The 24145-nt window shown below is 44.7% G+C and overlaps 1 protein-coding gene across 1 annotated transcript in view; it reads left to right on the top strand.

Moving 5' to 3' along the window:
* Window positions 1-24145, top strand: part of GRIK4 (glutamate ionotropic receptor kainate type subunit 4) — a 284535-nt gene that overhangs the window by 138983 nt on the left and 121407 nt on the right. Inside the window, exons 4-5 of the mRNA XM_070952502.1 lie at window positions 670-835; window positions 16569-16747. Of these exons, the coding sequence (XP_070808603.1) occupies window positions 670-835; window positions 16569-16747 (345 nt within the window). The remainder of the gene's footprint in view (window positions 1-669; window positions 836-16568; window positions 16748-24145) is intronic.

The following is a 24145-nucleotide window of genomic DNA, read 5'->3' as shown; positions in this document are numbered from 1 at the left end:
CCTTTAAAGCCCTTCATATGTGTGTTCCGCCCCAGCTACGGACCCCAAAGAACGCAGCACACACAAAGTCTGTACAAACCTTAGTTTACTAAATTAAATCAGTCTTTTTCAAACAAAGGCTGTTAATTAACTTTCTTAACAGCCTACAAGAATCCAAAGAATAAATAATCGTAATCTTACTATGGTTGGCAGAAAGCCCAGAAGCAATTTGCAGGAAACTGATAAGAGAACTAAGATCAGGACGCGAAGGAGAGTGAACGAAGTTGTTCCCTGCAAATTGCCTCAGTCGTCGTCCTTCCTTAAATAGGCTAAGGGAATGGCCAATTAGCCCCAAGCCTTACTCTCAAGGAGACCTCCTCCTGAGGAGCCACTCCTGCCTTTTGGCAGCTCTGCGCACCTGTGCATTGAGAAGAGGCTCCTCCTCTTCTTCCTCTTTACTTAAAGGAGCTTCTGGAAGTTCTGAAGGCCCTGGCTGAATCCCCGCCTCTGGCACCACATCTTCTCCAGCCTCCTCATTGTCCGACTCGAGTGCCAGCTGCACAGGCTGCTGGTGCAGCACCACACCAGCCTCCTCGCTGTTGGAATCAGCTACTAGTTGCACAGGCTGCTGACGGGCTAAATAAATACAATAAATAAAACAAATAATAGGTTTCTCTCTTTGCCTTTCAGGTTCCTCATTTCAAGGTTGCTCCAGAAGAGTTCCTCAAGCTTCAGTTCCAGAGATTCACAACTTTGAACCTCCATCCCAGCAACACGGACATCAGTGTCGCCGTTTCTGGGATCTTGAATTTCTTCAACTGCACCACTGCCTGCCTCATCTGTGCCAAAGCTGAATGTAAGAACCATCCTCTAAGTTCCCCGTCAGTAAACATTTACCTTTTGCCCCTCAATTATTATTTTTTTTGCTTTAACCCAAGTCCACCACATATGATGAAATGTGCCGGTTTTTTTAAATTACATTGTCACTGTCAGAAAATTTCTCCTTATTTCCAGGTTGAATATCTCCTTGTTTAGTTTCCATCCATTATTCCTTGTCTGGCCTTTGGGTGCTTTGGAAAATAACTTGACCCCCTCCTCTCTGTGGCAGCCCCTCAAATATTGGAAGACTGCTATCATGTCTCCCCTGGTCCTTCTCTTCAGTAGACCAGGACTGAAGCTTCTTGGATGAGAAGCGAAACGTCTTCAAGGGAAAGCAAAGTCCAGTTGCCTTGGTAAAACACCTTTGGGCCAAGCCATTGAGCAATTGGACAGTGTTTCAACCTTTCCAGCAGTGAAGCCTTCAGTCGGTGTTCCTGGATGTACAATGCACACATTACCAGGGATATGTTCTACTTACCTTTACTACCGGTTCGCAGCAGGGCCGCAGCGGGGCGCATGTGCAGAAGCGTTCTGATGACATCAGGGTCAGTGGGCAGAGCCTCCTGACAGTTTTACTACCGGTTCGATAGAACCGGTCCAAACCGGGGGCAACCCACCACTGACACGTACCTTAACCAGGGGTGAAATGCTCACGGTTCAGCCTGGTTCAGCCAAACCGGTAGCGATGTCGGCCGATGATTCGGAGAACCGATAGCGATGGCAGCTCGAGGGTCCGCCCACCCACCGGGTCATCATTACTTCCTGGTTTTAACCAGGAACTAACCTGTTCTTTACCCTCTGTGCATACACATACGCAGAGGGTCGGCGTGCGCACATGACGTGCGCATACGCAGGGTTTGCGCATATGCAGAGGGTTGGCACATACGCAGAGGGTTGGCGCATACGCAGAGGGTCGGCGTGCGCACATGACATGCATGCACTTCCGAACTGGTAGGGAAGGTAAGTAGATTTCACCCCTGACCTTAACCCACTCATATCCTTGTGTAAACCCAAGACATGGTACACTAGCGCAGTGGAACATACTTGCTGGGGAGTAATACAGATGCTTAGTGTTTAATTTCTTCTCCGCTTCATTTGTTCTTTCGTTTAACTGGCTAGAACAGCTCAGAAATGAGATTGCTTTTAAAATAGCACGGCACCCACCATTAATTGAGTCAGGCTGATTGCTTTTAATCACGTGTGACTGAATGAGCTGGCTGCCAGCTGAGTTGCAGCGGGGAAGAGGGCTCAGGGATAAACTGTGACATCAAACTACAAGCCTGAATTATGGGCAGCCTTGGCGATATCCCAGTTTATAACAGGACCAGGGGGAAAAGTAGGGGAACCTTTTCCCATTCTTTTTCACACGCCTTGAATTCTTTCTCAAATTAAGATGCACCTCTGTAAAATGAGCACGGTGAATATTTTTCTTTCCCTTGTGATTTAAATTCTCTTTATCGAACCTGGATAAGATTGAACGGAGAAAAAGTCCGCTGTGTCCTTATTTAAAAGCCAGGCGCCGAAGTGTTGTTTATTGTTGTTGTTTGCAAGAAGTTTTTGCTTTTTAATCTATTTTTTACTTAAAACAGAACAACTTCCATATTGATTGAGACTACTTAGGAGGAAAAGGAAAACACTTTTTCACATGCATTCATCTTGGTAACCTTGCTAGCCTTTAATCAAGTTGAGCAGCTCTTTTGCTGTTTTCTGAAGCAGCGCAATTAGATTCTGGTGACCGCAGTGAGACCATCTTTTTCAAGATCTTTGAAAAAGATCTTGAGGTACGCCACCACATTTCAAGAATCCACCACCACTTACTGATAATTGACAGAAGGACCAGTCAGTGTTATGAGAAAGTAAGCATAGCTTTGTCAAAACATGGCTAAGTCCATCTTGCCAGCATTCCATCTCATGTTGTGGTCTCCACCAGATACATCTAAGACAGGGGTGGGATTCTATCTGTTTGGAACAATTTGGACTGGTTTGGACGAACCGGTAGCTCCGATGATCAGCTGGGCCCACCCACCCACCCCTATGCTCTACTCACCTATATTCACGCAGTTTGCTGCGCCTCAACTGTTTACTGTTGTGGTCCGCCACCAGCCTGCAGAGCTGGCAGCGTGGAGTCTGGGGAAGGCCTGGACGAGGGCTCTGCATCAGAGGCAGAGATGGGGCTAGGGCCATCTGGGAATGATGTGCGGACTCCGGAGCCCCCTGAGTCGGACAGCAGAGAGGCAGAGGAACAGGAGGAGCCTGTTCCTATTGCACGCATGTGCAGAACTGCCAGATGGCAAGAGCAGCTAAAGCAAAAGGGACGACTCAGGAGTAAGGCCAGGAGATGATTGGCCCCTCCCATAAGGCTTAAAAGAGAAACAAAGGCACTTGGGGCCTTTTGCAGGAAAGCAACGTTGCTAACTCTGTTTCCAGTCAGCGTCTCTTGTTTGTTTCTGAACTTCGCGGGGCTTTGCCAAGTAAGGCCTTTGGCAGGGTGTCAAAGAAGATAAAGGTTGGTGATTATCCTGAAGGACTTCTTCTGAAGGACTTGTTTTGCAACTAATTGGGACTCAGCTGGGAATGAACGTAATTCTCAGCTGTTACAATAAAATAGGTTTATTTGGGACTAATTGTGTGTTGTAATGACTCAGTAAGCCTAGGTCACAACAGTTATGCCACAGCAGCAGTGCGGAAGGTAGGTTTTAGTTAAACTATGCACACATGCGCAGTGATCACTGAACCAGTTGTTAAACCTCTGCAGGGATTTTATTTATTTATTTATTTATTTATTTATTTATTTATTTATTTATTTATTTATTTATTTATCTATCAATCTATCTATCTATCTATCTATCTATCTATCTATCTATTTATTTATTTATTTATTTATGTAATTTATATGCCACCCTTCTCCGGTAGGACTCAGGGCGGCTTACAAAAACAAAAGAAGAATTACATAAACAAGTAAAATCAGTTTAAAATTAAATTAAAATCAATTAAAAATTATTAAAATTATTTGAAGTCACCCCTACGGATTCAGCCCATTTGGTAAAAAAGCCACGTCTTCAATTCGCGGCGGAAGGAGAGGAGGTCCGGGGCCGTCCTGAGGCCGGTGGGCAGCTCATTCCAGAGGGTCGACGCTCCCACAGAGAATGCTCTTCCTCTGGGGGCCGCCAGCTGACATTGTCTGGCTGACAGCACTCTGAGGAGGCCCACTCTGTGTGAGCGCACCGGATGGTGTTACAACGGGAGGGAGCCACTACAGAGAAGGCCATTCTTCTCTGTAGGAGAGGGGCCCACAACATTCCCTACCTCCCTGCTCTTGTGGGTTGGGTGGATGTAATCGAGAAAGACTGTCCTTCAGATAACCCTATACCATTTTTATCATCCCTTCGGAATGTTGAGTTGACTATTTCTTAGACTAGAACGTTCTTCTTGTGTTTTAATGAAAAGACGGACTAGGGGTGACATGATAGCAGAGTTCCACTATCTCAGGGGTTGCCACAAAGAAGAGGGAGTCAAGCTATTCTCCAAAGCACCTGAGGGAAGGACAAGAAGCAACGGGTGGAAACTGATCAAGGAGAGAAGCAACTTAGAACTAAGGAGAAATTTCCTGACAGTTAGAACAATTAATCAGTGGAACAACTTGGATTACTGCATTTCCCTCTACATGAGCCTGCCCCTGAGATGCACCCGGAGACTCCAGCTGATCCAGAATGCAGCTGCACGGGTTGTTATGGGAGCCCCTCATTACTCCCATATAGCACCCCTCCTGCGTGAGCTGCGCTGGTTACCAGTGGTTCTCCGGGTCCGCTTCAAGGTGCTAGTCCTCACCTATAAGGCCCTACATGACTTAGGTCCGGGATATTTGCAGGACCTTCTCCTGCCCGTCTCTCCATCCTGTTCGCTCACATAGGGCCGCTCTCCTCAGGGTTCTGACGGCGAGCCAATGTCGTCTTGCTGTGCCCAGGGGTAGGGCATTCTCTGTGGGTGCTCCCACCCTCTGGAAGAAATTACCTACTGAGCTCCGGATGGCTCCTGATCTCCGTTCCTTCCATTGGGACTTGAAGACTTGGCTTTTTCAAACAAATAGGCTGACTCTGATTCCAGGTTTTATTATTTACTATTAATTAATTATTTGGATTAAATTATGATTTTATTGTACTTGTTTCTTAACTTGTGTTCGCAACCCTGAGTCCTTCAGGAGAATGGCGGCATATAAATACATGTAATAAGTAATAAATAAATAAATAAACTTGCCTGCAGAAGTTGTAGGTGCCCAATCACTGAAGATTGTCAAGAAGAAATTGGACAACCATTTCTCTGAAATGGTGTAAGGTTTCCTGCCTAAGCAGGGGTGGAGGTGGACCTGAAGACCTCCAAGTCTGTTATTCTCTTCTAACTCTTCGTATAGATAATCAGAACACAATAAATAACAGTGTCGGGAAATAAGCGAGAAAGTAGCATGGAGGTTGTAGGAGAAATTGCCACTCTTTGGACAGGCAATATTTCCCTATCTCTCTAGTACCGTGTATGGAAAGAGTAGGGTCTAATTTCATTCGGAGTGGGGGAATGGAGAACAGAAATCAAATTAGCAAAGGTCAAAGGGGGAACCTCCCGACCTTCCAATGCTACCAATCACCATTAAAAACGTGGACTCTTCCCCCCCTTCATTTATTACTGCGTGCATGGAGAGCTCTTAGCTGCTAATTGCTGCCAACCAAAAAAAGGGCCATAAACAAGGTCGGGAGAGAAATCCGAATAGAGGCGATGGGAAGGAAGCAAGTTTTAGTAGCTGGAATTTGAGGGGGGAGAAAAGAAGAAGAAGAGAAGCTTCCCTTCCTTTCAAAATTGAGCACTTTTCAGCTGTTTAAGAAGAGAAGTTCAGCCAATTTATTGGGGAAGTCAGGGTGTTGTTCTGGTTGTTTTCCCCCCCTTTTTTCAAACATCCGTTTGGCAGCCTTTAAAAGAGAAAACCAGAGCAAAATGGAATCATACTGTTCTGCCCCAGCTACGGACCCCAAAGAACGCAGCACACACAAACTCTGTTCAAACCTTAGTTTACTAAATTAAATCAGTCTTTTTCAAACAAAGGCTGTTAATTAACTTTCTTAACTGCCTACAAGAATCCAAAGAATAAATAATCGTAATCTTACTGTGGTTGGCAGAAAGCCCAGAAGCAATTTGCAGGAAGCTGATAAGATAAGCAAGACAAGACAGGAAGGTATGTGAATGAAGTTGTTCCCTGAAAATTGCTTCAGTCGGTGCCTCCTTAAATAGGCTAAGGGAGTGGCCAATTAGCCCCAAGCCTTACTCTCGAGGAGACCTCCTCCTGAGGAGCCACTCCTGCCTTTTGGCAGCTCTGCGCGCCCGTGCATCGAGAAGAGGCTCCTCCTCTTCATCCTCTTCACTTATGGGAGCTTCTGGAGGTTCTGAGGGAACTGGCTGAATCCTCGCCTCTGGCACCATATCTTCTCCAGCCTCCTCATTGTCCAACTCGAGTGCCAGCTGCACAGGCTGCTGGTGCAGCACCACACCAGCCTCCTCGCTGTCGGAATCAGCTACTAGTCGCTGATGGGCCACAACACATTCACAGCTCCTATTTGCTCCTTTTTCCAGCAATAAATGCCTCTCACCTCCCTCCAGTGGGGGGAATCACAAAAGATTGCTGGTTGCACAAGGTATCCCTAAAATATACACTACTTTATATCAAAGGCTAAAAAGGGGAGCAATGGGAACGGCGGGGGGGGCTTTAAACCTACCCACTTGAACAGGGCTGAGCAGGGTTTTGACAGCTTAAGTGATGCTTAAGTGACAAGGGGAGGCCTCTTGTGTGCTGTGAAATTCCACCTCTTGTGAAATAAATTCTATATTTTTGCTATTGCCGTGCGATTAATCCTCAAATGGCTTCGCGTCTAGGTATAATGGGAAGAGAAGGAACAATATACCAATATGACACAAAGAGACCTGGGTAGACAGGCTGGTAAACACTGCGTTATGATTTTTCTTTTCTTTTATATTCCTTCGCTTAAGGGCACTCTTGGGCTCGTTTTTGTGACTTCAATTGTTGCACAGGCAGGGAAAATTCGAAGTTTTGATTATATTTTGTTGAGTGTTGCTTCTGTACGTTTTTCCGGCTAGCTGGCCGGCCCAGAATATTTGTCTCAAGTCATATCAGAAATGCGGGAATTACAAAGGGGAGAAATTGTTCGTTTGAATTTTAAAATATTGAAAACTTGAATAAAAACATAGATCGATATAGTTCTAGCACAAGGCTGGTGTCAGCACGTCAAGATGCATTTATCCTAGTGCTGACATGAGAAGGAGAACGCAAGTGTCTGCAACGGGACGATTGCCTTTCACCTACTTATTTTAGCTGGAGATAATGTCCCCTAGGAGATGGATGGGAGGGGGGAAATTCTTTGAATTGGAGCAGTAGATTAGGGGTGAATGATTGGGAAGATGGCCAATGAATGCAGAGGAGTGGGGGAAAGAAGAGGAGGAGCACATCAATTTTGGCTGCATGGAGTCATTGTAAAAGTTGCCGTGCTAAATAAAATGGAAGTTTGTTTCAAAAAGGACTTTGTTTGAGACGCAATTTATTTGAAGACGGCCTGAAAACCTGACAGCTGGGCCACATTGTTGGCAGGGATGTTTCCAACCAGCAAGTCATTCTTGTGAAGTGTTAATACCACTTTATAAGGCCTTGGTAAGGCCACACTTGGAATACTGCATCCAATTTTGCTTGCCATGATGTAAAAAAAGATGTTGAGACTCTAGAAAGAGTGTAGAGAAGAGCAACAAAGATGATTAGAAGCAGTGGTGGAATTCAATTTTTTTTTTACTACTGGTTCTGTGGGCGTGACTTGGTGGGCGTGGTGTGGCTTGGTAGACGTGGCTTGGTGGGCATGGCAGGGGAAGGATACTGCAAAATCTCCATTCTCTCCCCCCTCCAGGGGAAGGATACTGCAAAATCCCCATTCCTTCTGCTCTTTAGAAGGCCAGATCCTGAAGGTGAAACTCAAATGCTTTGGCCACCTAATGAGAAGGAAGGACTCACTGGAGAAGAGCCTAATGATGGGAAAGATTGAGGGCAAAAGAAGAAGGGGGTGATAGAGAATGAGATGTCTGGATGGAGTCACTGAAGCAGTCGGCGTCAACTTCAATGGACTTCAGAGGATGGTAGAGGACAGGAAGGCCTGGATTAACATTGTCCATGGGATCGCGATGGGTTGGACACGACTTCGCAACTAACAACAGCAACAAACAATCTCTATCAAAAAGCTTCAGCTTGATTTCAATCTTTTTGTAGGGGGCACTTGGCCAAATAATGGGTGGCCCAGATCATGTAACGGAATGATACTTAAGCAAATATTGATATATAACTAGACAGATCTTACATTGGGTGATAAAAAGGAGAGCGTGGGTCATTGGCTGTACATAACGGTCTAGTCACTGGAAGGGGCCATTTTCTCCTTTCCATCAGACAGCAGAATGACTTGGATGCGTTTATATAATATATTACACAGATCTGGGGACATATGGCATGAGAGAAACAAAGGAAAAGAAAGATAAATGGAGGCCAGACTCGGTAGGAGGAACAGCATGTGTTGATCGCACTTAAAATCTGTTAATTATGTTGTCTTAAGGTAGCATTGCTGTTTCGATGCCCAGATCGCCACTCCCAAATTTTCTGATGCATTAGGAGAGTCTTCCAGTCCAATTAAAACCAGCCTTTCTTGATCTTGAAGTGCTGTGACTGTATAGATCTCAACTCCAGAATTATTAGCAGGGGGCCCTGCTAGTTAGGGTCAGGTTATCCGTGCTAAGGCAGTATTGTACCTTTTTTTAAGCAAGCAGGGCTATTTAACAGGAAGGAGGTTCCCCCAATGAGGATTTCAAAGCGATACTTCTAATTATGAAGGGATCAGGTTTGAAAGGACAATCCAATCAAACAAAGCAAGGGAGAGGGGAATAGGTTGAATGCAGTAAAGCTAGCAAGACATAATTGTTTCAGAAAGGTCGTTTATGGGTGAGGGAACCGTCATGAATAGATCAATGTCTAGATGATACAGTGCCTCAAGCACGCAAAGGGTTGAACATGCAAATGGTCCAGTCCTGAAAATAGAACATCCCAAGTGGCTTCTTAATATCTCTTGGAGGAAGAGTTTTCTCAGATATCATTGATGGTCCAACCAGTACTGTAGTCACCTCTGGTCTACTGGAAGGTCAGAGGTCCCAGGCTGACCAGTTTGCTTTGTATTTTGAAGATAAAACTGTCTGTAGTTCTTTGGGTCAACGGGATATCGCCAGGGGTGGGCTGCTGGGCAGTGGTGAAATCCAATTTTTTTTACTACCAGTTCTGTGGACGTGGCTTGGTGGGCGTGGCTTGGTGGGCGTGGCAGGGGAAGGATACTGCAAAATCAGCATTCCCACCTCACTCCAGGGGAAGGATACTACAAAATCCCCATTCCTTCCCCACTCCTGGGGGAAGGATATTGCAAAATCTCCTTTCCCACCCCACTCTGGGGCCAGCCAGAGGTGGTATTTGCCGGTTCTCTGAACTGCTCAAAATTTCCGCTACCGGTTCTTCAGAACCTGTCAGAACCTGTTGGATTTCACCCCTGCTGCTGGGGGTTTGCAGGGGTTCGGGAGAACCTCTAGCTAAGATTCTGTGCAGTTTGGAGAACCCCCAAATCCCATTCCTGGCAGGCCCTGCCCATCCTGCCCCTCTCAGGAGTCCCCACACGGCCTGTTTGGGAAGGCCAGAAATGGGCCCGTTTCTAGCCTCCAGAGGGCTTCTGGAGCCTGGGGAGGCCATTTTCGTCCTCCCGGAGGCTCGAGGAAAGCCTCCAGAGCCCAGGGAGGTCAAAAATGCGCCCCCCGCAGCCATGGTGCAGGAGGCCGACTAGGCCATGCCCACCATGGCCACGCCCACCCAGCAACCAGGCAGAGAACTCCTTGCTAAAATTTTTGAAGCCCACCCCTGGATATCGCCATGGGAAACAAAGCTCCGCATTGGCGACAGGAAGAGCATCCGGCCATTAAAACACTCAGCTCCATTCAGTTGCCCAGACTTCATGCCGCAAGGGATTATGGGGGTCATTAAAAAGAAGATGATGATATGGCCATGGGGACTGAATGAAAGATGGATGAACCCCAAAATATATAATCGCATTAAAATGAACATCTGAGGCCCACAACATCTCTTCTCTAGAACTTTCTGTGTGTCAGGTTTCGATGTCATCTCAATTAAAATAAATTGCATTTCCAAACACATAGTCTTTGAAGAAATTTATATTGTATGTTTTTAACTTTGGCTGTTCACCGCCCCGAGTCCTTCGGGAGAGGGGGCGGTATAAAAATCTAATAAATAAATAAATAAATAAATAAATCTTTCATTTTATTAAGCACGACAACCTGTCCCCGATTATGGCGTAGCCAATTCTGACTTCCTGACCCCAAACCTTCCCTTTCCATTCCCCAATTCTCTGCGTCTCATTGGCCCTCTTCCAAATCACTCTCCCCATATCTACTACTTCAGCTCCCAGGAATGTCCCCCCTCCCATCTCATCTCCTAGGGGATATTATCTTCAGGGAAAATAAGTAGGTGAGAAGTCAAGCGTCCTCTTGCCAGCTGCCCCCTCTTCTCCTTCTTATGTCAGCACTAGAGTAAATGCAGGTTGAAGTGCTGACACTGTGTTTATGAAGTCCACCAGTAACAGGACAGCTTTTACCAAATGACCTTGTTCCCATGTTGTACATCTGTTGTGAATTTCACCACTGCTGTTTGTGAACCACGTTGTGTGAATCCTAATTATTCTTGATGATTTAAAAAAAAAAAAAATCCCATTTTTGGAGTGGAGGATTGTTATTTTTCCCTCCTTAGAGATTTTACAAATAACAACCGGCATAAATTATAGAGATTTTCTCCCAAAGCTGCAAAATTTTATTTCATGGCTGAGAGCTTTATCTCTATTGATTAACGTGATTGATTATAGACTCATTTATTACAAAATTAAAACCGTAGGCTTTAATCAATTACCATCCATTCTAATTACTGATCAACTACATGAAAAGCGGAGGGAGGGAGGGGAAGATATGGACGATCGTGTTTTTAAAACAATGCTCCATAAGTTATTCATTGGAGAGAAACTATCACCTTCATTAAATATGCCTCAAATGTCACCTGTAGCAAATGGTTGTAATTTCAACTCTAACCAGTTAAATGCAAAGCACTTCATCAGCAAAACACATAGTTTTCAGAGCAATTGATTCGAAGGAACTCTGCTTATCTTTCAGAGACATTTTGCTCTTTGGTGTTTAGGGATGTAAAGACTTCACACCCAATCCTTCATGGATTTTATACCGCATCGGACCCTAGATGTCAATTTTGCCGGAAAACAATCTCTCACACAATATGGAACATCCTTCTCTTACACTAGATACCTTAAGGCAGGTGTGTCCAACCTTGGCACCTTGGAGACTTGTGAATTTACACTGAATTCCCCAGCAAACATGGTGTGGCTGGGAAATTCTGGGAGTTGAAGTTCCACAGGTCTGCAATAGCAATAGCAATAGCAATAGCACTTAGGCTTATATACTGTATTTTTCGGAGTATAAGACACACTTTTCCCCCCCAAAAAAGAGGGTGAAAATCTGGGTGCATTCTATACTCCGAATGTAGCCCCACCCAGCTTCTCAAATGAATGTTTCAGAGGCTGAAAAAAGCATCAGAAATGAAGCTTCAGAAAAGAAGCCCCAAAGAGAGCTTCAGAAAAAAAAAGCCTCCAAACAGAGCTTCAAAAAAGAAGCCTCCAAACAGAGCTGCAGAAAAGAGCTTCAGAAAAGAAGCCCCCAAACAGAGCTTCAAAAAAGAAGTCCCCAAACAGAGCTTCACAAAAATAAGCCCCCAAACAGAGCTTCAGAAAAGAAGCCCCCAAACAGAGCTTCAGAAAAATAAGCCCCCAAACAGAGCTTCAGAAAAGAAGCCCCCAAACAGAGTTTCAGAGGCTTTTTTTTTCTGAAGCTCTGTTTCAGAGGCATTCAGAGGCAGGAAAAAGTTTTTTTCTGAAAGGGAGTTTCAGAAGTTTCAGAGGCAGAAAAAAAAGCAAAAAAAAGTACGGCACGGAGCTCACAACCAAGGAACCTGTTGCTAAAATTCACCTCTGGGAACAGCTGATTGGGGGTATTCCAGGAGGCCGATCAACCTGCCAATCAGCTTTTTTCTTATTTTCCTCCCCAAAAACTAAGCTGCGTCTTATACTCCGAAAAATACGGTAGTTTAAGTTTAACTTTATTGTCATTGTACATATATACACAGTATACCCATACAACGAAATTCACTTAACACCCAAAGACCAGGTCCAACACACATAACAATCCCCAAACACCCCCCCACCCACCACAAATTCCTCGCCCCTAAACCACCCAAACATCCACACAACAGACCAAGTAATGCTGTCCAACAGCTCACTGATGGTGGCCCTTTAGTTCATTGTTGAGTGCAATTATAGCTCTATATACCGCTTCATACTGCTTTTACAGCCCTGTCTAAGCGGTTTACAGAGTCAGCATATTTGCCCCCAACAATCTGGGTCCTCATTTTACCCGCCTCGGGAGGATGGAAGGCTGAGTCAACCTTGAGCTGGTCAGGATCGAACTCCTGGCTGTGGGCAGAGTTAGCCTGCAATATTGCATTCTAATCACTGGGAAGGAAGGAAGGAAGGAAGGAAGGAAGGAAGGAAGTAAGGAAGGGGAAGGGAAGGGAAGGGAAGGGAAGGGAAGGGAAGGAAGGAAGGAAGGAAGGAAGGAAGGAAGGAAGGAAGGAAGGAAGGAAGGAAGGAAGGATGGACAATAGTAATAGCACTTAAAATTACATTCTGCTTCACAGTGCTTTACAGACCCCTCTAAGCAGTTTACAGAGTCAGCCTCTTGTCCCCAACAATTTTATCCTCATTTTACCGATCTTGGAAGGACGGAAGGCTGAATCAACCTTGAACCTGGTGAGATTTGAACTGCCAAACTGCAGCTAGCAATCAGCTGATGTAGCCTGCAGTACTGCACTCTAACCACTGCGCCACCTCGGCTCTTCAAGCTGCCAATGTTGGATGGACACACCTGCCCTAAGCAATAGAAGTCTGAAATAACCTGCATCTCTTAAGCCAGTGACTTTTAAACTGTTTTTCACCAAATTACCCTCTTTTCAGTCTTTCTAGTATCATTATCCCATTCACACACAACCCCTTTCTCCAAAAATACAGATGCTATTGCTTTACGCAAGCCACTCAGGAATGCCAGTCCCAAAATTGATCCTCAATTCACAAAGAAGCAATTACAAATTGTTCCATTATCCTCCTCCCTCCAGGATACATCCAAATTGCCCCTTTGGAAGTAATTCCGCTCCCCAGTTTAAGAAAGATCATTTTAGGGTGATTGCTCAAGTTGGATTATACATCAGTCAGGAATTCGGTTTGTTGTAAAAAAAAATAAAAATGAAACAATTTGTCGCAATTGTCTAGCACAGAGAATGTACTTGGGAACTTGGGGGCAATTTCAGAAAAAGACCAATAAAAACACCAGAGAAACAAGAATTGAGAGGTTATCTTTCTTGGTTCACACCGGGAAAAACAGTAGAAAAGAGGAAATAACGGTCACGATAGCAACCTAACATTGTGTCCCATTGTTATCGCTCTCTGATCGATTTTCCAATCTGATGCTTTCCAGCTGTTCCCAGGGGCCCCCACACATCTGGAGAGTTTAACAGCAGGTTAGGGAAGGTTGTTCTGTGGGATTAAAAGCGACGTGGCTTCTTGGAAGGAAAATATAACTGAAGCCTGCTAGGTTTTGCTAGTTAACCTATACAGCAGGGGTGAAATGTAAAATTTGTTACTACCGGTTCTGTGGGTGTGGCTTGGTGGTGGTGGGTAATGTGACTGGGTGGGCATGGCCAACTTTTTTTAAAAAAACTTTTCAAAGCATTTGTTAGGGTGTGTGTAAAAAGTATTTGTTGCTTGTGCAACGAGCAGAGCAGAAACACACAGGGAAGGAGATAAACGTGCAGCTCGTGTGAGAAAAATACTTTATATACAAGATAATAAGCAGTCTCGGTGTAGGTAAAACAGTCCAAGGTCATAAACAGTAATATCAGTCCAGTAAGTATCTTCCCTTACCAAAGCAAACAGACTTTAGTAACTCTCGGTAAACAGTACCATATAACAATCCAGTCTAACACCAATCAGCAGAAAGACGCAGGAAGCAACAGGAACAGGAACAATCAGGAACAAAGAACGCTTCTCTGTGCTGCTTATGTACGCACTGTAGCCTAATTACAGGGTTCAGCAAACCTTGATTACGTGGCTCAGTTGTTTCTTAAAGAAACAGATATATTGTCTGACCAACAAGTTAGGAGTAAGCTACAAGCTGAACCTAACAGCATTTTTTCTAATGCTTTGAAAAGCCTCTGCCGATCAGGCAGCTCAGCTGGGATCGTCAGAGAGGCTTTTTTAAAAATGCTTTGAAAAGCCTCTCTGCCGATCAGGCAACTCAGCTGGGATCGTCAGAGACTTTTCAAAGCATTTTTTTACCATCTCTTCGGCCAAGAGGTTGCAGAAAAAAATGCTTTGAAAAGCCTCTGAGGATCCCAGCTTAGCCACGCGATCATCAGAGGCTTTTTTTTTTTACTTTTAAAAGCATTTTTTCGTTGGAAGACGTTGTAGAAAAAATGCTTTTAAAAATAATTTTTAAAAAACCCTCTGATAATTGTGCAGCTCAGCTGGGCATGGTGGGGTGGAGGGACAGGGATTTTTGCTACCAGTTCTCCAAACCACCCGCCACCATCGCTACTGCATCGGGCGATCTGGTCTGAACCGGGAGCATTTCACCCCTGCTATACAGGCATTTGAGTTTTGAGAGCCAGACCTTAGCTTAGTGATGGTGAACCTTTTCAACACCGAATGCCAAAAAGGTTGCACGGAAATGTCACACATGGATATGCATGTTCATTCGGGCTGCACTCCGGAAAAGCCAAACTTCCGGGTTCTAGCATGCATGCGCACCCAACGATTAACTAGCCAGCGCACATGCGCAGGCCAGTTTTCGGCACTGCTGTGCACATGAAGCAATCACACTCCGGAAAAGCCGAACTTCCAGGTTCTAGGGTGCATGTGTGCCCGACAATCAGCTGGCTGCCATGCATGCACACATCAGTTTTCGGCACTGCCACGCTCACGAAGAACAGCTGATCATCATGTGCGCATGTGCGCCAGAAACCCAGAAGACAAACAGGCAAGGCTGCACATGCCAGGTGACATGGCTTTGTGTGCCGCTTTGGGCACGCGTGCCATAGGTTCACCATCACGGCCCCAGACGCTGAGCTTGTTGATCGAAAGGTCGGCAGTTCAGCAGTTCGAATCCCTAGCACCATGTAACAGGATGAGCTCCCGTTACTTGTCCCAGCTTCTGCCAACCTAGCAGTTCAAAAGCAGGTAAAAAATGCAAGTAGAAAAACAGGGACCACCTTTGGTGGGAAGGTAACAGCGTTCCGTGCGCCTTTGGCATTGAGTCATGCCGGCCACATGACCATGGAGACGTCTTCTTTGGACAGCGCTGGCTCTTCGGCTTTGAAACAGAGATGAGCACCGCCCCCTAGAGTCGGGAACAACTAGCACATATGTGCAAGGGGAACCTTTATCTTTAATAAGTCAATCAGGCCTCTGCAATAATATTTGTTGTACTTGTTGAATTTCTTCACATTGAATTGACAAGTGAAGAGTAATCATAGGGGGAGGGGAGGGACATCCTTCAACCAAGAAAGCACCCACTAAGGTGAACGGCCTTTCTGATTATTTTCATTTAACTAAGAGAAAGATGGACAACCATTTAGATAGGAGTCAGCAGCTGCCAAAAAAGCCAATGCAATTCTGGGCTGCATAAACAGAGGGATAGAATCAAGATCATGTGAAGTGTTAATACCACTTTATAAGGTCTTGGTAAGGCCACACTTGGAATATTGCATTCAGTTTTGGTCGCCACAATGTAAAAAAGATGCTGAGACTCTCGAAAGAGTGCAGAGAAGAGCAACAAAGATGATTAGGGGACTGGAGGCTAAAACATACGAAGAACGGTTGCTGGAATTGAGTATGTCTAGTTTCATGAAAAGAAGGACTAGGGGAGACATGATAGCAGTCTTCCAATATCTCAGGGGTTGACACAAAGAAGAGGGAGTCCAGCTATTCTCCAAAGCATCTGATGGCAGGAGAAGAAGCAACAAATGGAAACTTAGTAAGGAAAGAGGCAACTTAGAAATAAGGAGAAATTTCCTGACAGTGAGAACAATTAATCAGTGGAACAACTTGACTCCAGAAGTTGTAAATTCTCCTACACTTGGCGTTTTTAAGAAGATGTTGGATAATCATTTGTCTGAAGTGGTGTAGGGTTTCCTGCCTGGGCAGGGGGTTGGACTAGAAGACCTCCAGGGTCCCTTCCAACTCTGTTATTTTATTCTATTCTATTGCATGAACATATGATATGATTCAATATTTGAGCTTTTGATAGAAGTATGTTATGTTATGGGGTAAGCTTACAGCAACAAATCCTCCGCTACGTTTTCCCAGATTTCTTTTCAACTGATTCGACCTAACCTAATCACTTTGGGTGCGGAAAGGTTGCTGATGGATGAAACTTCCTATTGAATCTGTGCTCCTCTCCCCTTGCAGGCCTTCTAAACTTAGAGAAATTGCTCCGGCAGTTCCTTATCTCGAAGGAAACTCTCTCAGTTCGGATGTTGGATGAAAGCTGGGATCCCACACCATTGCTAAAAGAGATCAGGGATGACAAAACAGCCACCATCATTGTCCACGCCAATGCTTCCATGTCCCACGTGATCCTCAAGAAGGTAAGAACAGGGGATGCTGTAGTAGCTAATCTGCAAGGTTGGGATAGGATTTGCATGTTAGCATTTGGAACTTGGGTTCAGGAAATTAAGGAATGGGGAGAATTTATATGTTGGGATAATTCTCCTGTGAAAATGGAGCTAGAGCCAGATATTTCTCTCTCTGGGTGCAATGAGAATATACTTGAATATATAGGTTCAAGTGAATGACAGATGCATATGTGTACAAAGGACAGACTCTGTTTTTTCTGCAATGTATTTGTAAGTAAATGCAGAGGTTGGCTGATCTTTTTCTGCTTTGCTCAGTAAGGGCACATTCTGGATCATAACAGATTTTAATGAACATTGTATTCAGTAAAGATAGAAGTACCATGACAGCACTTGATGTTAGTAAAATCAGCTTACTGGGTCCATAATTCCTAATAAAGGAGCCTTGGTAGTACAGTGGTCTAAAGCACCCTGTTATTAAGACCAGCTGCCTGCAATTACTGCAGGTTCGAATCTTGCCAGGCTCAAGGTTGATTCAGCCTTCCATCCTTTCTAAGGTAGGTAAATTGAGGACCCAGTTGTGGGGGCAATAAGCTGACTTTGTATAAATATACAAAAGGATGAAGGCTATTGCTTAACGCATTGTAAGCCGCCCTGAGTCTCCGGAGAAGGGCGGCATATAAATCAAATTAAAAAAAAAAAATTCAGATACAGTTTTGGTTGGTTTTTTAAAAACTGCTGTGAATTACTTCCATTGACTAGGGTTATTTTTCAGGAAAAAAGTTTAATTGATGTAGACCTTTTAGCTACTTCTAAAAAATTGTCCACACTTGCCAAATACTGCTATAGTACTTCATTTTTTTTTTTATTCTAACATGTAAGAAAGCTTGGTTTTGACATGTAATCTTGGGACTTCAAAAGACAATGTTGAATCTCTCAGTAATGTGCATTGGTACAGATGAGTGGTATTTTAATTAAATTTTAATTGGAATGAAGATGCTACTCTCATCATATACAATAAATATGCAAAAATGCAAAAGAGAGAGAGAGAGAGAGAGAGAGAGAGAGAGAGAATGAATATATCTGCTGAACAAAACTCTGCGTTGGCAACAAGAGCATCTGGCCAGTAAACATTCAGCTCCATTAATTGCCCAGACTTCACCCCACAAGGGATTATGGGGTCATTAAAAGAAGATGATGAGATCTCACGTGAAATGGATTTTCTAAAACCGTAGAATTTAGAGAAGAAAAAAAAAATTTTTTTTATTGCAAAAGTTTTACAATTTCATTTTCACCCCATTTCCCCCCCCAGCCCACCCCAAACTCCCCAACCTAACCCTCCCTAACCCCCCCAACCCTCCCTTCCCCCCCGGACTTCCACAGAATATACTCCCATCAAAAAACCCCTTTGTATAAAACTTGAACCCCTCCATCCCCCATATAATTTTTCATCTTCACAAAATTCAAGTATTTCTATCTTAATATAATACTATCAATGAAAAGCTATTTGATACTTCCTAGTTTGATATTTGTTCTGCACATAATCTATCCACTTTTTCCATTCCCATTCATAAGTCTCTTGTGAACGATCTTTTAGGTATGCTGAAATCTTCGCCATCTCTGCAAAACTGGCCATCTTCAAAGTCCATTCCTCAATAGTGGGCAAAGCTTCATTTTTCCAGTATTTACCTATCAATAATCTCGCTGCTGTTATCATAGACAATATCAACTTTGTTTCATCCAATGTAAAACCCTTAACTATACCCAATAAAAACAATTGTGGAGAAAGTTGAATTTTTTTCTTCGAAACATTCTGCATAACCCACCAAATTTTTATCCAAAAAGCCTTAACTTTCTTACAAGTCCACCAAACATGATAATATGTAGCATCTAAACAATCACATCTCCAACATTTTGGCTGAACATTAGGGTACATACACGACAATTTCTTAAGAGAAGAAAAATTCAAAGACCGTGGCACGAACTTCCATCTGTCCAAAAATTAGTTGAGCTTTCCAATCTTCGAGAATGTTCTGTTCTACCTCAGTAGTCATTTCCTCTCCCTGACTTTCTATTTTCTCCACGCGTTCTGAAAAAAAATATATATGTATTGTTTTCTTGCTTTTTTGGAGATTTGTTATGAGTCAGAACAGTGGGCCCTTCAGGCTTTTGAAGAATTTGGCAGTGTTCCTGAACAGTCTGAACAGTCCGTCAAAAAAAGGGGAACAAAATAAACAACAAATAAACAAGCATTTAAATCCACCTCTTCCTCGTCATAAGAGCCCTGGTGGCGCAGCAGATTAAAGCACTGTTATTAACATCAGCTGCCTGCAATTACTGCAAGTTCAAATCCCGCCAGGCTCAAGGTTGACTCAGCCTTCCATCCTTTCTAAGGTAGGTAAAATGAGGACCCAGATTGTGGGGGCAATAAGCTGACTTTGTATAAATATACAAAAGTATGAAGGCTATTGCTTAACGCATTGTAAGCCACCCTGAGTCTCCGGAGAAGGGCGGCATATAAATCAAATAAAAATAAATAAATAAATAAATAAAAAATCACACATTGCCCTACCATTGGGCAGGACCTTTTGAGGGTGATAGTGACTTCACAAGCTTGGGCCTTGAGATAAGGCACCTTTGATGCTGCCTAACTTATTTGGTATCATCTGCATATCTGAGGTTGTTGATATTTCTTTCGGTAATCTTAATTTCAACTTGTGATTCATCTATCCCTGCCTTTCTCATCATGTGCTCTGCATATGTATGGCTCAGTGGTGGGTTCCTCCCGGTTCGGTCCAGTTCGGCTGAGCTGGTAGCGGTGACGATATGACGTCACCGAACCAGTTCTCCCCCCTGCCGCCCTCCCCCCCCACTTTTATTTGGTCCCACCCCCAATCTATTGCTGCCTCCTGAGTCCCAGCTGATGACTAGAGGGAAAAAAACTGTTTAAACTCTTGCGGGGCTTCAAAGGTCCGTCCTACAGCTGATCAGTGTTAAAAGCAAACAAATGAGTCGGGTCGTAAGTGCGAGGACTGGTCGTAAGTGCAAGGACCTTCCAGAAATGACTCTGACCAGCTAGCCACGCCCACCTAGTCACATGACCTCCAAGCCGCACCCACAAAATAAGCCACGCCCACAGAACCGGTAGTAAAAAAATTTAGAACCCACCCCTGGTATGGCTGTGAAAGTTGGACCATAAGGAAGGGTGAGAAGGCCAAAGAATTGAGGCCTTTGAACTCTGGTGCTGGAGAAGACTCCTGCGAGTCCCTTGGACTGCAAGGCCATCCAACCGGTCGGTCCTAGAGGAGATCAACCCTGAAGGCCAGATCCTGAAGATGAAACTCAAAAACGTTTTCCCCACCACCACATTGTGGTGCAGGAGGTCAACGAGGCCATGCCCACTATGGCTACGCCCACCCAACAATCAGGCAGAGAACCCCTTGCTAAAAGTTTTGAAGCCCACCCCTGCTTGCGATCTCACCTCAAGCCGAACTCATTTGAGGCCGTGAGCTTCTATTATTCATTGCCATTATTCTCTAATGCATGGCATCCGCAGTGCCATGCATTAGAGAAATGCATATGCCAAATACCATATACAACAGTCCAGATCATTGCTTGGGAGAGATAGTTTTCCCCAAGAACAAAGAAATTGGGTGGCCATTTCTTTTGGGTAGTTTTATGTTCTCCACAGAGTTCAAAGATAAGGAGCAAGTGGCTTCGGAGAGATAGAGGAAGATGTAAAGATAGGGATACATGCTCAGCATTGAGAACAAGGACCAAAGAACAGAAACTAGTCAAGGAAAAAATTAACCTAGAACTAGGGAGAAATTTCCTGATGGTGAGAACAATTCAGAAGAGATTGGGCAACCATTTTGTCTGGAATGGCATAGAGTCTCCTGCTTGAGCAGGGGGTTGAACTAGAAGATCTCCAAGGTCCCTTCCAACTCTGTTATTCTCCTACCCTTCCTTCCTTCCTTCCTTCCTTCCTTCCTTCCTTCCTTCCTTCCTTCCTTCCTTCCTTCCTTCTTCCTTCCTTCCTTCCTTCCCCATCACTGGAGGTTTTTAAAAAGAGATTGGGCAGCCATTAGTTTGAAATGGAATAGGGTTTCCTGCTTGAGCAAGGGTTGGAGTAGAAGACCTCCAAGGTCCCTTCTCCTACGGTTATTCTCATACTCTTCCTTCCTTCCTTCCTTCCTTCCTTCCTTCCTTCCTTCCTTCCTTTCCCTCCCTCCCTCCCTTCCTCCCTTCTTTCCTTCCTTCCTTCCTTCCTCTCTCCCTCCCTTCCTTTCCATCCTTTCCCTCCCTCCCTTCCTTCTTTCCTTCCTTCCTCCCTCCCTCCCTTCCTTCTTTCCTTCCTTCCTCCCTCCCTCCCTTCCTTCTTTCCTTCCTTCCTTCCTTCTTTCCTTTCCTTCCTTCCTCCCTCCCTCCCTTCCTTTCCATCCTTCCTTCCTTCCTTCCTTCTTTCCTTCCTTCTTTCCTTCCTTCCTTCCTTCCTTCTTTCCTTTCCTTCCTTCCTTCCTTCCTTCTTTCCTTCCTTCTTTCCTTCCTTCCTTCCTTCCTTCTTTCCTTTCCTTCCTTCCTTCCTCCCTCCCTCCCTCCCTCCCTTCCTTTCCATCCTTTCCCTCCCTCCCTCCCTTCTTTCCTTCCTTCCTCCCTCCCTCCCTCCCTTTCCTTCCTTCTTTCCTTCCTTCCTTCCCTCCTTCCTTTCCATCCTTTCCCTTCCTTCCTTCCTTCCTTTCTTCCTTCCTTCCTTCCTTCCTTCCTTCCTTCCTTCCTTCCTTCCTCCCTCCCTCCCTCCCTTCCTTTCCATCCTTTCCCTCCCTCCCTCCCTCCCTCCCTCCCTCCCTCCCTCCCTTCCTTCCTTCCCCATCACTGGAGGTTTTTAAGAAGAGATTGGGCAGCCAATAGGGTTTCCTGCTTGAGCAAGGGTTGGACTAGAAGACCTCCAAGGTCCCTTCCAACTCTGTTAGTCTGCAAAGTCACTCTCCTCGATCAGTCAACACAGGTGCAGAGGCCGGCTTGTCTTGCATCCATGGAGTCCAACGCCAATAACATTTGCCTGGTTCTTTGTCGAGATCCTTGTCAAGGAACGGCGTCTCCTAAGCACAGCGCAGCACTGTTTTAAGCACCCAGCTCCCGGGACCAGCGTCAGAGCTGCGCATGTGCGCGCATTGGAAATCAAAGGCGGGTTTTGTTTGCAGCCCCTTGATGGCTTGTGTTCTGTGTGGGAAATCGGAGCCAAGATATGGGGTTTCTCGGCTGCTCCCGTCTCTCTGCTCTCTCTCTCTGCTAAAGTTAATAAAAGATTTGAATGAATCCTCTCAGTATTGAGGGCTATTCCTTTATCCTGTTGCCATAGCGATATCGCACAATGCACAGCGACAGAACCAATGGGATTCGGGAGGCCTGTGCAACTTTTCCTCATCCTTTCTTGGAGATTTTTCTCCTCTCGTGCCCAACCTAAAGCCGTTTCAAGATTGAAAGGGTTACATGGATGTTTCTTTAAAACCGGGGTCCTTAATTTGGTTCATTTAAGACCGAGATGCTTACAGAAGATTGTCTGGGGGAAAGAATAAAATCAGCTGATATAGTTGTGGCAGTTGCAGGCCTGGTCTGATCTGATCTTCTTGAAAAGATAGCTCAACCAATTGTCCTTCTGAGAACCCCTCTCTAAGGAGGGCACACTTGGTCAAGAGAGGTGGCAAGGATCATCAAGTAGTTGTTGGCATGTTGGCCAGAATCTATCTATCTATCAACCTCTTTGCCACCAGTTGTTCTCAGCGATTTTATTGTACTTCACGCTTGACAAAATTTTAGTGTCATGCAATAAGTGAACCCTATGTGTTTGCCTATTATTTCTCATCTATAAAATATTTATTGGGCTGAGTTCCACAAAGGTGTTTCCAGAAACAATTTAGGTTTGTATCTAGTCCATGTTCTCAATAAGACTCATCTAACGTAAGATAAGGAAATAAAGAGTCCCTATGGATTTTACTCCGCTAGTCGTACCTCACTCTAAGGGGTCATCTCATCTCCGTTTCCTAGTCAAGGGAGCCAGGGTTGCCGGAAGAGCTTCTGTGGTCATGTGACCAGCATGACATCACAGAGAATGTTTTCCTTCTCACCAAAGTGGTACCTATTTATCTACTTGCATTTGCATGCTTTCAAGCTGCTAGGTAGGCAGGAGCTGGGCTGAGGATGGGAGCTTACCCAGTGCCTGGCACTTGGATCTCGAACATGGGCTACCAGCTTTCCAGTCAACTTAACCGCTGAGCCACTATGCCACCCAGAGGTGGGATTCACATACTGTAGCAACCAGTTCGCCCAGCACCGGAAATGTGAGTGTGCGTGCATGTATGCGTGTGGCGTCAAACAACATAGCAATTCGTTCACGCGTGCCGTCCACATATGCGACATCAAAGAACATGGCAAGTTGCTCATGCATGCCATCCACCCATATGTGCAGAATCAAAAACACAGCAATATAGGATGGGATTGTGCCTGGGCAACTGGGAAGGCCCACTCACAGGTCACCACTACCGATTCGCCCAAACCGGCCCGAACCGGCTGAATACCACCTCTGATGCCACCCCTCATCTAACATAAGGATTTTTAAAATCCACATGACATTTGACTTTGTTGTGTCACAAATATCCATGCCACCCAAAACTCAGGGCATGTTCTTCTTAACTCCAAAAGCTGCCTATTTCTCAGAAGCCCCCCAACTCTTCCATCCGAACCAAACAGCAAGCTGCTGAATACAATTTCAAGTTGAGTACACCCCAGATGTAGGTTCTACTTACCTTTACTACCGGTTCGCAACGGGGCCGTGTGCGCGCTCTTCTGCGTAAGCACAGAAGCTTCTGCCCACGCACAGAAGCATTTGGGTGACGTCAGGGTTGGTGGGCGGAGTCTCCCAACAGTTTTAATACCGGTTCTATAGAACCGGTGCAAACCGGGAGCATCCACCACTGGTACACCCCAATCCTCCTCTTTTCTTTGTATCTTGTAACACCTTATATTTAACTCGTGGTTACTTCCCCTGCCAAACAATTTTAGATATATCTTTCTGCCTCTGTTTAAATGGCGCATCAGTTGTCAAAACAGGTATTGTCTGAAAGAAAAACATCCTTCCAGACAAGACACTCATTTTTATCACAGAGATTCTTCCCAGCAATGACAGTAGTAATTTCTTCCATCTTAACATATCTTCTTTATCTTCATTCCATGTCTTGATATACTTATTTAGAAGACACATATGATTTGTATTTGTCATTGGGTTGTTGCTTTTTCTTGCTGGCATTTTCCTGCAATTGCGTTGCAGTTATTAACTGATCAATCAAGTACTGATCCATTGCTGGCAATAGGAATTGACCGATTGGCTTGTCACTTGAGCCTTATATAGTGGGCCAA

This window comes from Pituophis catenifer, unplaced genomic scaffold (genome assembly GCF_029215685.1).
Source record: "Pituophis catenifer annectens isolate HBS135680 unplaced genomic scaffold, rPitCat1.0.hap2 SCAF_12, whole genome shotgun sequence".
Classification (NCBI taxonomy): Eukaryota; Metazoa; Chordata; class Lepidosauria; order Squamata; family Colubridae; genus Pituophis; species Pituophis catenifer.
This window is presented reverse-complemented; position numbering and strand designations above follow the sequence as displayed.